Raw genomic sequence first — 17,411 nt, 5'->3', positions numbered from 1 at the left:
TTGCTGCCATTTTAACACACGATCCTGCTCCCATGCCCACATGTCTGTCCTTGGCCTGCTGCAATGTTCCAGAGAAGCTCAACGCAAACTGGAGGAGCAGCATCTCATCTTCCGGCTGGGCACTTTACAGCCTTCCGGCCTCAACATCGAATTCAACAACTTCAGATGATTTTCTCTACCCCACCTCCACCCCTTTGTTTTCATTCTATTTTATTTAATTTTTTACTCTTCTCAACCTTTTATTTCTTTATTGTCTTCATTTTTCTTCCCCCACTCTTTCCCCCTATTTTATCCCCCTTCCCTTACCTTTTCTCCCCTTTTGCTTCCCCTTTTCTAAATTTTACCTCTGTCCCATTCCCCCCGCCCCCCAACATCTTCATCTGGCACAGTTTACCCTCTCATTTTAGCTTCTCTGCCATTTGGTCATTCACAACCTTTATTCTCTCTGTGGACAGCTATTAGCAGTCTTTTCCCCTGGTTTCTGGGGCTACGACTCATCTTTCATTCCCTCCCCCTGCAGTATAAATATCTCCCACTTTCTGTGCCTTTTAGCTTTGACAAAGGGTCATCTGGGCTCGAAACGTCAGCTCTTTTCTCTCCTTACAGATGCTGCCAGACCTGCTGAGATTTTCCAGCATTTTCCCTTTTGGTTTCAGATTCCAGCATCCGCAGTAATTTGCTTTTATTAAAATAGACACATTATTTTCGGGCAGGTTTTGGGACAGGAACAGTAAATCTCGCAAGGCCCAAATCACGTTTTACATTGGCGAGAGGCCCCCCCCCCGCCATTCGCACCCCTCGGCTGTGATGTAATGGCAAACATATCATTGCATATTTACACTCTGTGCCTCTAACTATAGAATCATAGAGTCACTCCAGTACAGAAGGCCATTCAGCCCATTGAGTCTGCAGCACCTCTCTGACAAAGCATCTTACCCAGGCCCTCCCCTTCACCCGAGCACTGTAACCCCACACATTGACCATGGCCAAGCCACCTAACCTGCAGATCTTTGGACTGTGGGAGGAAACCGCAGCAGCCGGAGGAAACCCACGCAGATATGGGGAGAATGTGCAAACTCTACACAGTCACCTGAGGCCTCGCTGGCGCTGTGAGGTAGTGGTTAGCATAGACGCTGTGTCACTGTGTCGCCCCAAAATTATAAACCCCTAAATTCTAATAGGGCTTTGCACTTTCATGGAATTATGACTTGAGTTCCTAAGTTGCTCTGCTCGTTCGTATCGCCGACACTGCCGGAGTGTTCGAGGCCATTCCTGGGTCGGCATTTTCTCTCCCGTTCTTTTCGAGCAGATTTGGTGACAGGAACAGGAAATCTCGCAAGGCCCAAATCACGTTTTACATCAGCGTGAAATCGCTCACCCCAAACCCCCGACTGTGATGTCATGGGAATTCCGACGTTCAGTGTTGGGATCCTCATTGTAATACATTTACATATCATTATCATTATCAGCCCTCTGTGCCAGAATCATCCGCCCCACACCTCCCCCGTAGGAAAATCCATTCACGTGGGCATGAAGTCAGACTGGCGTGAATGGCGAGTGGTCTCCAATGCCGTGCACCTGGCGTGCACACTTCCCAGAGGAGCTCAGGTGAATGCATTGGGCAGGGGCAGAGGGTCACAACAGGGCACTACCCAGGCAGTGCCAGGGGACAATGTCCAGGCAGTGCCAGGGACAGTGTCCAGGCAGTGCCAGGGACAGTGTCCAGGCAGTGCCAGGGGTCAACGTCCAGGCCAGAGGGCAATGTCCAGGCAGTGCCAGGTGACAATGTCCAGGCAGTGCCAGGGGACAATGTCCAGGCAGTGCCAGGGGACAATGTCCAGGCAGTGCCAGTGGTCAATGTCCAGGCCAGAGGACAATGTCCAGGCAGTGCTGGGGGGGGGGGGGGGGGGGTGGGGGGGGGGATTGTGTCGGGGTAGGGATGCATGGGGAGGAGGGGTTCCAGATGAACTGTTTTGCACTCGGACTGCCTTTAAAAATGGCACCCTGGTCTTTAAAAAATAAAGTTACCGACTGGCCAGGCTCGGTCCGAGCCAGCGTGACCGCCCTTGTCTTTTATCCTTCAATGTTCCCAACAATACCACGGAGAAAGCCGCCATTGACGTTGGCGACAACAAAACCATTTTCGCGCCCGCTGGCACACTCTGCCAATTTGAGGTAAAATTCCACCCTTTGCTTTTCCTCTCATGATGTCCAGTCAGCTCGCTGTAATATATTAATGTCACTTGTGGGCCCCTCTGGAATCTAACTAAAGGCTTCTGTAGCTTGACTGTGCAAGGAAAATGCGCCGTGCTCCAAAGTTACGTCAAGTTGAAGGAATTATGGGGGATTGTGTCCTGCTCATGATTGTGGGAACGCAGCTAAACAGTGACTACAAGAGTGAGGAGATTGTAGTGATTTAATGCTGAGATAAAGAAAGCAGAAACTGTGAATGATTGCAGTAATGTGAACTCCCCACGTGAATGGACAAGGGTTGCCTGGTCGAATAGGGGGATTGTTTTCAGTGGTGGTCTCGGTGAGGCAACTGGAAGGACACCAGGATATGAAGAGGCTCTCTCAGGAAAAAGAGGAGTGAAGAATAAAAACTGTCGAAGAGGAAGAGGAAGTGTGCTCTGCCTTCCAGACTTCACATGGGAAAAGTATGTCGCACATATTATTCTGAAAACTGCTGTTTGAACTTGTTCTGAAGTTGACCTTAAGTGGACAAGTTTGTTCTGACTTTATCTCGGCAAAGTAGCTCCAAAACTGAACTTCTGTTGTCATGTCCTATCCTGTTGTTAATAAGGGATTAAACCCTTGCATAATACATTAAATTCCAACCAGCTCTGGTCTATCTACATTGCTTATTAATCTGTCTTCTTTAAGACTGATTCAGTCATCCTTGCCAAACTTTCTTGGCCAGGCTTAATCAGAGCCAGTGTGGGAGCTGCCCCTGGTCTTGGTGATTTAGAGTTCGCTTTGGAATGTATACTTAAAATGTGTTAGGCATCTTGACATTCAATGGTCTTGCCATCACTGAATCCCCCACTGTCAACATCCGGGGGGGGGGGGGGAGTGGGAGGGGTTACCATTGACCAGAAACTGAACCAGATCAGCCACATAAACACTCTGGCTACAAGAGCTGGTCAGGGCAATCCGGTGGTGAGTAATTCACTTCCTGACTTGCAAGCCTGTCCGACTCTGGGAGGGAAAATAAGGGACACTTTACTGGAGAGCAGAGAAAGGATTGTTCTGTCAAGACCAGAAGCGAGGCAGCAGCGGGGGGTGGGGGGGGGGGGTGGTGGTTGCTGACAAGGCCTTAGCAGCAGTGGTTGTAGACAGATTTAGGGAGCAGACCACCACGTTTCACTTCTTAGCCCAATTATCCCTCCCTGACCTGCCCCCAAAAGACGTCTCCAGATTCTCACCAGATTCCTTCTTTGCCTTCCTATAACAACTCCAGGAGTTAGCTGTAAAGGAACAGTGCTTTATTGCACAAAATAAAGTAAATCAAACACCACAAGCCTGTGGTGAACACAAACAGGTCCCAACTGGGACAATACATCAATGGACCCACTCAGAGGCCTGCTTATATAAAGGGCTCAGTGTACGAGCTCTACCTAGTAAGGTAATTACCAATCACCAGGGAGCATATATTCCATGTGTCCTACAGAGAAACACTTCCCCAGATCCCACGTCCCCTACGAACCACCTCCCCCGCTCCCACCACAACCCGTCCTTCCAGGATCACCCCACACCGACCTCAAGCCCTCTCTGACCCATCCCCACCCTCCCTCAACACACAGCCCCTCCCCACAACCTCCCCAGGCCATATGGAAAACCCACTTCCTTCCCCATGCCTCCCCAGAACCCCTTCCCCAATGGACCTCAGAGCACATCCCCTCAGCGAGTGGGGCGTGAATGCTGCTCCTCCACCTGATGGGTGCTGCCAGACATCATGGGACACACCCCCATCCCTGGGCGCCGCCAGGCCTCTCAACCCCCACCCCAACTACCCAGCTGTGGAAGGCGGAAGGAGAGCAGTGCCAATCACCACTGCTGCTGCTCTCCCGTGGCCGTGTCTGCACAAACACACTGTGCCAGCTCTGGATTACACCTGTGCCGCTGCGCAGTGAGCATGCTCAGACACCAACAATAACTGGGCAGCAACGAGAGGGCGCCTTGGGCAGTAGGTGTGACGATGGTCTCGAGGAATTATCCCTAGACTATTAATCCAGAAGCTCAGCTAATGTTCAGGGTGACCTGGATTCGAATCCCGCCACGGCAGCTGGTGGAATTGGAATTCAATAAAAAATATCTGGAATTAAGAATCTACTGATGACCATGAAGCCTTTGTCGATTGTCACAAAAACCCATCTGGTTCACTAATGTCCTTTAGGGAAGGAAATCTGCCGTCCTTACCCGGTTTGGCCTATATGTGACTCCAGAGCCACAGCAATGTGGTTGACTCTCAACTGCCCTCGGACAACTAGGGATGGGCAATAAATGCTGGCCAGCCAGCGACGCCCATGTCCCACGAATGAATAAAAAGAAGTTTCCTCCCTTGTGGCCCAGAAGACTCTCATGGCTGAGGTGCCAGATGTCAACCAAATTCCAGGAGAACCCTGGAAAACCTGGAACAGTTGGTCACCTTGTGCACAGCAGCAACTCCCCATGGTTCCTGACATGTCCTGAGTGTAAATGATTCTGATATATACAGAGCAATGCTTCTGTAAAATTAAAATTATGAATTTTGAACTGAGCTGCTGCAGTTCCATTGTAAACTGCATGTACCTAAGGCGAGGCAAGATTGTGAGAAGGCTTTATAGGAAATAAGGCTTCGCATATTATCAGAAAAAATAGCAGATGAATGGTTTTAAGCTTATCTATTAGTGTCAAAAGTCAGCTTACATTAACGCTGCAATAAAGTTACTGTGAAAATCCCCTCGTCGCTGCACTCCTGCGCCTGTTCGGGTACACTGAGGGAGAATTTAGCATGGCCAATGCACCTAACATCTTTCATTCTGTGAGAGGAAACTAGAGTACCTGGAGGAAACCCACGCAGACACGGGGAGAACGTGCAAATTGCGCACAGGCAGTGACGCAAGCTGGGAATCGAACTCAGGTCCCTGGCGCTGTGAGGCAGCAGTGCTAATCAATGCACCACGGTGTGGTTTTCACGAGCTCTAAGTTGCTCTGCTGGTTACTCCTGAACCAACACCAAACCTTTGACCTGGTTTACGCACAGAATCATAGAATGGTTGCAGCATAGAAGAAGGCCATTTGGTCCATTGAGTCTCTGCTAGCTCTCTGCATGAACAATTTGCCGAGTCCCACTCACCAGTAGAGTCATTTTCTTTCTCTTCTGATAATTATGTGTCTGCCTGTGTCTGCCTGTGTCTGCCTCCCTGGGGCCGGGATCCAGGATGTCGCTGGTCGACTCCCGGAAATCCTGAGGGGGGGAGGGAGAGGAGCCAGAGGTAGCGGTACATATTGGTAACGCTGATGTGAGAAGGAAGGGGGAAGGGGTCATGAAAAGAGAGTATAGGGAATTAGGGAGACAGCTGAGAAGGAGGAAAGCAAAGGTAGTAATCTCAGGATTGCTGCCTGTGCCACAGGAGGGTGAGGGCAGGAATGGAGTGAGGCGGAGGATGAATGTGTGGCTGAGGGACTGGTGCAGGGGGCAGGAATTCAGGTTCCTGGACTATTGGGACCTCTTTAGGGGCAGGTGTGACCTGTACACACAAAACGGGTGGCACTTGAATCCCAGGGGGACCAATATCCTGGCGGGAAGGTTGGCTAAGGCTACTGGGGAGTGTTTAAATTAGATAGGTTGGGGGGAGGGGATCGAGATGAGGTGACTGGGAGTGAGGAAGTTAGCTCGCAAACAGAGAAGGGTTATAGACGGTGCAAGAGGGAGGATGGACGGGGGATAGAGAAGGGGAGAGCTCAGATCAAAGGATTGAGATGTGTTTACTTTAATGCCAGGAGTATAGTGAATAAAGGGGATGAGCTCAGAACGTGGATCGATGCCTGGAAGTGTGATGTGGTGGCCATTACAAAGACTTGGATGTCTCAGGGACAGGACTGGATACTACAGGTGCCGGGATTCAGATGTTTCAGGAAGGACAGGGAGGGAGGCAAGAGAGGGGGTGGAGTGGCACTGCTGATCAGGGATGGTGTCACAGCTGTAGAGAAGGTGTATGCTGTGGAGGGTTTGTCCACAGAGTCTCTGTGGGTGGAAATTCAGAGTGGGAAGGGGTCGATCACTTTGCTGGGAGTTTTCTATAGGCCGCCCAATAGTGACAGGGAGGTGGAGGAGCAGGTAGGGAAACAGATCCTGGAGAGTTGCAATAATAGCAGAGTTGTTGTGTTGGGAGATTTTAATTTCCCAAACATAGATTGGAATATCCCTAGGGTAAGGGGATTGGATGGGGAGGAGTTCGTTAGGTGTGTTCAGGAGGGTTTCCTGACACAGCATGTGGACAAGCCAACAAGAGGAGAGGCTGTACTTGATCTGATACTGACCAATGAGCCTGGACAGGTGTCAGATCTCTCAGTGGGAGAGCATCTTGGGGATAGCGATCATAACTGTCTCCTTTATGCTTGCATTAGAAAAAGAGAGGATCAGGCAAGCTAGGAAAGTGTTTATATGGAGTAAGGGGAAATATGAAGACATAAGGCAGCAAATTAGAGGAGTAAATTGGAAGGTGGTATTCTCGGGGATATCTACAGAAGAGAGGTGGCAGTTTTTCAAGGAATGTCTGTCCAGGGTTCGACAGGACAATGTTCCGAGCAGACAGAGAGGAGTTGGTAGGTTAAAGGAATCGTGGTGCACGAAAGCTGTGCGGGACCTAGTCGAGAAGAAAAGGAAAGCGTACAAAAGGTTCAGAGAGCTTGGTGAAGATAGGGATCTAGATGAGTATACGGCTTGTAGGAAGGGACTAAAGAAGGAAATTAGGAGAGCCAGAAGGGGTCACGAGAAGGCCTTGCCGAGTAGAATTAGGGAAAACCCTAAGGCGTTCTATAAATATGTGAAGAGTAAAAGGATGAGACGTGAAGGAATAGGGCCTATAAAAGGTGAAGGCGGGAAAATCTGTACGGAACCGGTAGAAATGGCAGAGGTGCTTAATGAGTATTTTGCCTCGGTTTTCACAGAGGAAAAGGACCTGGGTGGATGTACTGTGGGCTTGCGGTGGACTGAAAAGATTGAGTATGTGGACTTTAGCAAAGAGGTTGTGCTGGAATCTTTGAATGGCATCAAGATAGATAAGTCGCCGGGTCCGGATGGGATGTACCCCAGGTTACTGTGGGAGGCGAGGGAAGAGATTGCAGAGCCTCTGGCGATGATCTTTGCGTCGTCGATGGAGACGGGAGAGGTGCCGGAGGATTGGAGGATTGCGGATGTGGTTCCTATTTTGAAGAAGGGGAATAGGGATAGCCCAGGAAATTACCGGCCGGTGAGTCTAACCTCAGTGGTTGGTAAGCTGATGGAGAAGATCCTGAGGGACAAGATTTATGAGCATTTAGAGAGGTTTAGTATGCTCAAGAATACTCAGCATGGCTTTGTCAAAGGCAGATCGTGCCTTACGAGCCTGGTGGAGTTCTTCGAAAATATGACTAAACACATTGACGAAGGGAAAGCGGTAGATGTGGTTTATATGGATTTTAGCAAGGCATTCGATAAGGTCCCCCATGCAAGGCTTCTCGACAAAGTGAGAGGGCATGGGATCCAAGGGGCTGCTGCCCAGTGGATCCAGAACTGGCTTGCCCAAAGGAGGCAGAGAGTGTGTATAGATGGGTCTTTTTCTAATTGGAGGTCGGTCACCAGTGGTGTGCCCCAGGGATCTGTTCTGGGACCCTTGTTGTTTGTCATTTTCATACATGACCTGGATAAGGAAGTGGAGGGATGGGTTGGTAAGTTTGCTGACGACACGAAGGTTGGTGGGATTGTGGATAGTCTGGAGGGATGTCAGAAGTTACAGAGGAACATAGATAGGATGCAAGACTGGGCGGAGAAGTGGCAGATGGACTTCAACCCAGATAAATGCGTCATGGTCCATTTTGGCAGGTCGAATGGGATGAAGGAGTACAATATAAAGGGAAAGACTCTTAGTACGGTAGAGGATCAGAAGGACCTTGGGGTCCGGGTCCATAGGACTCTAAAATCGGCCCCGCAGGTGGAGGAGGTGGTTAAGAAGGCATATGGTGTGCTGGCCTTTATCAATCGAGGGATTAAGTTTAGGAGTCCAGGGATAATGATGCAGCTATATAAGACCCTCGTCAGACCCCACTTAGAGTACTGTGCTCAGTTCTGGTCGCCTCATTACAGGAAGGATGTGGAAAAGATTGAAAGGGTGCAGAGGAGATTTACAAGGATGTTGCCTGGATTGAGTGGCATGCCTTATGAGGATAGGCTGAGGGAGCTCGGTCTTTTCTCCTTGGAGAGACGTAGGATGAGAGGAGACCTAATAGAGGTATATGAGATGTTGAGAGGCATAGATCGGGTGGACTCTCAGAGGCTTTTTCCCAGGGTGGAAATGTCTGCTACAAGAGGACACAGGTTTAAGGTGCTGGGGGGTAGGTACAGGGGAAATGTTAGGGGCACGTTTTCCACACAGAGGGTGGTGGGCGAGTGGAATCGGCTGCCGTCAGTGGTGGTGGAGGCGAACTCCTTAGGGACTTTTAAGAGACTCCTGGATGAGTACATGGGACTTAATAGGATGGAGGGTTATAGGTAGGCCTAAAAGGTAGGGATATGTTCGGCACAACTTGTGGGGCCGAAGGGCCTGTTTTGTGCTGTAGTTTTCTATGTTTCTATGTTTCTAATTATCTTTTGAAAGCCTTGGCTGCATCTCCCAATGCCACACTCTCAGGCCGCACATTCCAAATCCTAAACACGTGCTGGGTAAACACTTTTCCTCATGTCAACATTGAGTCTTTTGCCAATCATTTTCTCTGCTCTTTTCCCAAAGGGAACATTATCCTTATCTAATCGCTCCAGACCCCTCATGATTTTGAATACCACTATCGAATCTCTCATCTTCTCCAAGCTAGAATTGTTCTATCAACTCCCAGGAGAACAGGTATGAGATTACAAGTCACAGAACTCAAACACTTAACCAACTTGGAATGTCCCATTATTAACCACACAAACATATGATATTCACCAGATGTTTTTATTGGAAAAGTACAAAAAGAAAATGTTGGAAGGAACAGCTCAGTGTAAAAATAGACTAACGTTTCAGGGTTGAGACTTTTTAACCAGTTGAAGAGTTTAAGGTCAAACCCAATACATTAACCTATCTTTAACTCTTTCCATGTCCCATCAACAGCTGTTTTTATCTCCAACATTGCTTCTTTTACAAAAATGCAGTGATATATCAGGGTTACAAACATCCTCAATGATTGCGTTGCATAAGCAGAGATTTACAGACTAGTTTCTAATAAATGATTGCAAGAGTTTAACTGTGAAAATGTGAAGACAGGAAATGTGCATAAACCAGTCACTGACGTAAGCCAACCCAAAGATGACCGAATTTGTTTTGTCCTGTCTGCTCTACTGAAACATGATGTGGAGATGCCGACGTTGGACGTCAAGTTTCTACAAAGATGCAAGAAAGCAGACAAGATACCAAAAGGACTACAGATGACGAACCCACTCAGGTCAATATACAACAACTGAAAAGAACAGAGACAGGCAGAGGAAAGGCAATTTACCGATTGAAATTTGTCAGTTAACCGGCACAAAATCAAACTTTATCAAACTGCATGAAGCTATGGGGGTAGGGCCTGGGTGGGATTGCGGTCGGTGCAGACTCGATGGGCCGAATGGCCTCCTTCTGCACTGTAGGATTCTATGATTAAATTGCTAAACATGATGAAACCCTCAAGCTTTCAACTCCAAATTGATTTGTATCTTTTTTGTTAACGCAACTCATATTTTAATGATCATCGACATTCACCGGATTCTGTTTTTATTGCTACAATGTGATACATTCTTTAGACTATATATATGAGGGGAAGGTGACAACACAGCTCATGGCTCGATGGGCTGAAGGGTCTCTTCTACTCTGGATGATTCTACAGCAGCTGCAAGGCTCCTTGTTGGAAGTTGGGTCTTAACATGTAAACCCTGACCGATGCTACAATACAAGGTGCAGTCTCAGAGGGGATGCTTGGCTTGCATGGAGTGTATGGGCGAGATTCTCTGGCCTCCTAGACACATGTTTCCCATCGGCGAGAGACAGCACCATTCTCCCATTGTGACCCGCAGCTTTTCTGTTGGGTCGCGGTGGGAGACGTGCGTCTGCGGCCTTGAACAGGGATTTGCGCATGTGCCGGGAACGCATGCGCATCTCCCAGAGCGGGAGAACAGTCGCCGGTCGGACCACACTGGAAACCGACGGGGGAAGGCAGGTAAGTCATTTAAATCTTTATATAATCTGTTTTAAATATGCATACTAGTTAATTATCGGGACCTTTCAGGAGTACTTCATTCCGGAGGGGTTCAGATTAGCCCCCCACATTCAGGGAGCTAGCGGGAGACCCCACCGGAATGAAGGAGGGAGCAATCGAGGCCCCCAGTGGGTCAGGCGGCAGGGGCGTGGTACCCCCTGGGCATGGGCACCCTGGCACTGCCCAAGGGGCAAAGTGCCCATGCCCAGGAGGCACTTTGGCACTGCCCATTGGGCATCGGGCAGTGCCAAGAGGGCAAGGCCTATTGTGGGCGGGGCATAGGGGCAATCGCTGAGGGTGGGAGGTTCCACTGCCACACTGCAGACAGGATCAGTCTAGGATAAAGGAAGGTTAGCAATTGGGATGGGCTGCGGGGTGGGGGGGTGAATGGTTCGCCGGGGTGAAACCTATCTCCGGGGGGGAGTCTGACCCCGGGGCGGGGGGGGGTGGAGTCAGCGCCGGTTGGGGGTGGGGTTTCTGCTGGGGTGAGGGGGGGGAGGGTGATTGCCACTGCTGGAGGGGTGGGCTGGACATCGGGCTGGCCCGGGAATCGTTCTGGGGGCCGCGATCGGGCCGTGGAGGGGCAGCACTGCGGGGGTCCCGGGCTGGCCAGGGATCGGGGAGACTGACAGATCGGGACCACTGCGCATGTGCAGACTTCCAGAACTGTCAAACTCTGGCGTGAACTGGCCGCCAAGCTTTGAATGAGAAACACGACTGGGACCTCTGCGGAGATTCAGGTGAGAAACTGATCTGACAGAACGTCATGATCTGGGACAGTTTTCCCGCCAATTCAGCACTTTTGGGAGAATCGCGGCCATCGTTTCAAATCAGGATGTATACAACGCATTCCAGCTGTTGTTCCTTTTAAAACCACATTCACCATCTTCCCCATTGCAGGATCAATTTTGCTACGTCTCTGAACTTGAGAAGCTGTCTCAGGCCAATGATCTACCAGCGGAAAATAAAGAACATTCGTAAAACTAGTTGGTGTCATCAGGTAAAGTTAAGTGTGATAATGCATCAGCATTAACATGGCACTCTGATTGGTGATAGTTTATATCGTATCGGCTGTGCAGATAATGGGGGGAATTCTCCAGTCCCGCTCGCCATGGAAATTGTCGCGGGCAGGGGGCTGACCATGCAAAGGTCCATTGACCTTGTGCGGGATTCTCCAGTTTTGGGGCGGGCGCGGCTGGAGAATCCCACCCAACGTAAGTGGCCATCTTTGCAATCGGCTCGCACTAACAGGTCTGCCTATATATGGCCCAAGAATTGTAAAATGTCAACGATCAGTCAGTAATGTGAACTGATGACCGCATGGGGCGGCACGGTGGCACAGAGGTTAGCACTGCTGCCTCACAGCGCCAGGGACACGGGTTCGATTCCGGTCTCGGGTCACTGTCTGGGCAAAGTCTGCACGTTCTCCCTGTGTCTGCGTGGGTTTCTTCCGGATGTTCTGGTTTCCTCCCACAGTGCGAAAGATGTGCAGGTTAGGTGGGTTGGCCATGTTAAATTGCCCTTTAGTGTCAGGGGGATTAGCAGGGTAAATACACAGGGTTATGTGGGTAGGGACTGGGATCGGACGGTTGTCAGTGCAGGCTTGATGGGCCGAATGGCCTCATTCTGACTGTAGGGATTCTATGATTCTATAAAAAATGGTGAAACCTTTGAAAGCCAAAAATTATACTTAATGCTTCTTTTTCTAGCAAGTGGGGGATAGCATAGTGATCTTATGAAGAATGCACAGAATCCTTACGACATTGGACTTGAATCAAATCCTGACACTATTATTCCATATAATTGGACCCTGTAGTCCTATGACAACCAGTTACTTTTGGTGTGGATTTCATAGCACTAGAAAATAAGAAAAATAAAACACTCCATGAAAGTAAGTGATGGAATTTTGAGACACTGGCCAGAGTTTTACCGTTCCGGTCACCCTGGGAATCGGAGTGGGCGGGGGGCGGACCATGGAAAGGTCCGTTGACCTCAGGCGAGATTTTAAGGTTTCGGGACGAGTGTATTTTTCCAATGGTGGTATCTTTTAATTATTGGGCTTGTACGGAGAAGAGAGATGATCTCGGACCTCCAATTTGATTATAGCTTTGTGATGCACATTTGACATGGTCGCTGAAATCTCCATCCCATCTTTATTGAGTTGCAATGCTGAATTCCCTCTTCCGATTGCAGCTTTTGTGAAGGAGCTAGATTCATGCAGTTGTGTGTACATCTTGTTGTACAAATCTCGGTTAGTCGTTGTTTTCGTGTCAGGGATGTGCAGAGAAAACTCGGTGTCATATTTGAAGCAATCAAAGGGATTGGAAAACAGGAGGGAGATCTGGTGGTCGCCCAAGGTGTAACTGAGGACCCCAGCGCAGCCGTAGAGTGAAAATGGGGTCTTGATGAACACACATGTTCCTTTCTTATCCTTCTGTATCGTGGGTGGTGGTGGACTTTGTGCAACACCGCATTCAGCATACGTCCTGCAAAATGAGAGGTCGCATGTGTAAAAATATCACAACCCAATAAAAAAAACTGAACAAAGTTTGCGAAGAGAAAGGGTGATGTGCACTTACGTACAGGCTTTCTAAGGATTTTCCAAAGAACTCGACAGCCAATGAAATACTTTTTTGAAGTGTAGTCATGTTGAAAATAATTTTCACGCAGCCAGATCCCACAAACCTGCTTTACTGATTGGAGACTAAATATTGGCCAAGAGATAGATTCATAGAAGAGATAGAATCATAGAATCCCTACAGTGCAGAAGGAGACCATTCAGCCCATCGAGCCTGCACCAAAAACAATCCCACCCAGGCCCAATCCCTGTAATGCCATTTATTTACCTCCTGACACAAAGGGGCAATTTAGCATGGCCAATCCACCTAACCTATCCATCTTTGGGCTGCGGGAGGAAACTGGAGCACCTGGAAGAAATGCGCGCACATCAACAATAATCTCAATTGCTACCTCTGATTAGATTGGGTAATTTTGGATAGATCAACAATCAAACCTTGGACTGTACTGGTTGTTGTAGCACACTGAACAGTGATTTATCTATAAAGTCAGGTGTGACCTACCTTCCTCAGCCTGGGTGTAACAGAAAAGGAAATTTATCCCGACAATGTGGATGTAAAAATTCCCATGGCAGTATTTCAAAGGAGAGCGAAGGGACTCTTCCATTCCCAGGGAGCATGGTGGCACAGTGGTTAGCACTGCTGCTTCACAGCGCCAGGGACCTGGGTTCAATTCCGGCGTCAGGTCACTGTCTGTGTGGAGTTTGCACATTCTCCCCGCGTCTGCGTGGGTTTCCTCTGGGTGCTCCCACAGTCCAAGATGTGTGGGTTAGGTGGATTGGCCATGCTAAATGGACCCTTCGTGTCAGGGGGACTAGCGAGGGTAAATGCACAAGGTTGTGGGGATAGGGCCTGGGTGGGATTTTTTTTGGTGCAGACTCGATGGGCTGAATGGTCTCCTTCTGCACTGTAGGGATTCTATGAAGGGCAGAAATCAGTCTTGCCTGATATTGTAACAGCCACCTGCCAAACTCCTCATCCGAGAACTCAGCACCATTAATGCTGAGCTGAATACTGGCTCCCTCCCCTTTCGTGCCACCTTTTAAGATGAATCTTTGTCTCGATTATTCCCTCAGGGGCTGACGTGGACGCGCATGCCAATATTCTCAGTGCCAAGTTTCCTTACATGCAAGGCAGCATTCTCATGCTTACCTCGCTTCCCCCCTCCCTCCCTCGCTCCTCTGCCAAGTGCTGAGAGATTGCAATGCTTCCCATCCCCCATTTCCTGGTCAAACAGGGACACACAACTGCTTTCTGCCAAAACAAACACATTCTTTATGATTTAATCACATTATACAGCAGTCACTGAGTCCGGGTTTGAACAGAGTTGAGCTCCCTCAGTCCTTAGCCTGACTTGCAAGGCAGCAAAGTTGTGAAGAAATGTACACCTCGCCACACAGTTGCTGATTAACGCATTGCCATCACTTTGACTTTTATTTAAATTACAAGAATTGGGAAATGTTTCCCGCCCTTTTTTTATGGTTCAGAATTCTGGACTAACCAAGAAACAACAAACAGGTTTCAATTCCGAACACTGCCCGCTTGTGCCCAATTCACCCATTCCCATTCCCCACCCACTAATAACCCCCCCGGACCCCCTCATTCCCACCTCATACCCCCCCCCGCCCACCAACATCCCATCGGAGCCTTTTGTTCCCAGTTCACCCACTCCCCACCTCCACCCACCAACATCCCATTGGAACCTCTCATTCCCAGCTCATAACCACTCCACCTTCCAATACCCTCCCGGACCCCATCATTCTCAGCTCACACCCACCCCACCCTCCAATACCGCCCCCCGGACCCCCTCATTCCCAGCTCACTCCCACTCCACCCTCCAATACCCTCCCGGACCCCATCATTCTCAGCTCACTCCCACTCCACCCTCCAATACCGCCCCAGGACCCCCTCATTCCCAGCTCACTCCCACTCCACCCTCCAATACTGCCCCAGGACCCCCTCATTCCCAGCTCACTCCCACCCCACCCTCCAATACCGCCCCAGGACCCCCTCATTCCCAGCTCACTCCCACCCCACCCTCCAATACCGCCCCCCCCCCCCCCCCGCCCCGCCCGGACCCCGTCATTCTCAGCTCACTCCCACCCCACCCTCCAATACCGTCCCCCAGACACACTCATTCCCAGCTCACTCCCACTCCACCCTCCAATCCCGCCCCCAGGACCCCCTCATTCCCAGCTCACTCCCACTCCACCCTCCAAAACTGCCTCCCGGACCCACTCATTCCCAGCTCACACCCACCCCACCCTCCAATACCGTCCCCCAGACACACTCATTCCCAGCTCACTCCCACCCCACCCTCCAATACCGTTCCCCCCCCCCCCCCCCCCCCGGACCCTGTCATTCCCAGATCACTCCCACCCCACCCTCCAATACCACCCCCCGGACCCACTCATTCCCAGCTCATTCCCACCCCACCCTCCAATACCCCCCCCCCACCCCCTCATTCCCAGCTCACTCCCACCCCACTCTCCAATACCCCCCCTTCCCCAGACCCCCTCATTCCCAGCTCACTCCCATTCCACCCTCCAATACGCCCCCCGCCCACCCCGGGACCCCTTCATTCCCAGCTCATACCGTCCTTCCCCTTCCCGATACCCTATCAGACCCCCACCATGCCCTGCTCACCCCTCATTTAAGATCCCATCAGACTCCCTTGCTCCCAGCTCACACCCCACCAACTAGTGTGACGGAATCAAAGAAGTTGATAGAAACAGTGCTGGTGAGGTGAGAAAAAAACTATAGAGGCGGCGAGAATCCAACTGCAACTATTTCATAGAACATAGAACAGTACAGCACAGAACAGGCCCTTCGGCCCACGATGTTGTGCCGAGCTTTATCTGAAACCAAGATCAAGCTATCCTACTCCCTATCATCCTGGTGTCCTCCATGTGCCTATCCAATAACCGCTTAAATGTTCCTAAAGTGTCTGACTCCACTATCACTGCAGGCAGTCCATTCCACACCCCAACCACTCTCTGCGTAAAGAACCTACCTCTGATATCCTTCCTATATCTCCCACCATGAACCCTATAGTTATGTCCCCTTGTAATAGCCCCATCCACCCGAGGAAATAGTCTTTGAACGTTCACTCTATCTATCCCCTTCATCATTTTATAAACCTCTATTAAGTCTCCCCTCAGCCTCCTCCGCTCCAGAGAGAACAGCCCTAGCTCCCTCAACCTTTCCTCATAAGACCCACCCTCCAAATCAGGCAGCATCCTGGTAAATCTCCTCTGCACTCTTTCCAGCGCTTCCACATCCTTCTTATAGTGAGGTGACCAGAACTGCACACAATATTCCAAATGTGGTCTCACTACATTTCATTTAGGAATTCTGTAAATTGCTGCCAATTTTCTGCTCCGCACAGCCCTGTACATTGCCAGAGGCAGCAAATACAACTGTTCATACTTTACAAGCAGGGAGGGCGGGCTGAGCTCGACAAGTATAACTCGGGAGAGGAGAATAATTCTATAACGAGCTGCTCCCACCTTCAGTTTGAGGCTGTATAACCAAGCTCTTTATACTTACGCTGCTGAAGTCAGATCAAAGTGCTTGCTGCCGTTTGTGATCTCGATCCCCACAACTATCTTGGAGTCGATCGTTTTAATAATCTCTTCAATTGGAGTTGCCATCAGGGCGTAATGTTCAAGGCACCGGTGTAAATGGAAGTAACAGAGATTAACAGCAAACTGCAGCAACTCCCCAGCCTGACGCAGGGTCAATCTCACACAGTCCAGAGTCTGGAGCTTGATCCCCACTCCCCTCGACTCTCACCCGCAGTTAAAATAGAGGAGCGATTAAACTGATCAGAAACCAGCTCCAAACCAGCCCAGACTCATCCCCTTCCTGTTGATGTGCTGAGTCACTTCCGGCAGAGGAACGCATGCCTATGCTGCCATACTGCTGCTCTGTTCTTTCCCAAAGAGAGATGATTATCTGCAGGCTGTTATTTTATTCATTCCTGGGACATGGGTGTCCATGGCTAGGCCAGCATTTCATACCCATCCTTAGTTGCCCTTGAGAAGGTGGTGGTGAGCTGCCTTCTTTAATCACTGCAGTCCATGTTCTGTAGATTGAACCATATACACATGTAAGAAGCCTCACAATACCAGGTTAAAGTCCAACAGGCTTATTTGGAATCACGAGCTTTCGGAGCGCTGCCCCTTCATCATATACATAGGGGCTGGAATTCTCCCCCAAAAAATTCGAAGAGTCGAATTTGCGTGAAAACTGGAGTAAATCGCGCTGGTTTTTTCAGTGAGGTTTTCAAAATGCACTGCAGAGGTCACGGGCGTGAATCGGTCCAAATGTCCGATTCCAGCCTCTCCGGCTGGAATCGGCGCGCTGAGTGGACCCCGC

General features: G+C 49.9%; 1 protein-coding gene across 1 annotated transcript; it reads right to left on the bottom strand.

Moving 5' to 3' along the window:
* Window positions 1–9,159: 9,159 nt before the first annotated feature.
* Window positions 9,160–16,884, bottom strand: LOC144479174 (uncharacterized). The gene is made up of 2 exons (XM_078197779.1): window positions 16,581–16,884; window positions 9,160–12,941 (listed from the first exon to the last, which is right to left on the bottom strand). The coding sequence occupies exons 1-2, from the start codon at window positions 16,682–16,684 to the stop codon at window positions 12,503–12,505; spliced, it is 543 nt and encodes a 180-aa protein (XP_078053905.1). The 5' UTR covers window positions 16,685–16,884; the 3' UTR covers window positions 9,160–12,502.
* Between the last annotated feature and the right edge of the window lie 527 nt (window positions 16,885–17,411).

The sequence above is a fragment of the Mustelus asterias genome, chromosome 25, assembly GCF_964213995.1.
Source record: "Mustelus asterias chromosome 25, sMusAst1.hap1.1, whole genome shotgun sequence".
Lineage (NCBI taxonomy): Eukaryota > Metazoa > Chordata > Chondrichthyes > Carcharhiniformes > Triakidae > Mustelus > Mustelus asterias.
The sequence above is the reverse complement of the archived record's forward strand: the minus strand, read 5'-3'. Positions and strand labels throughout refer to the sequence as shown.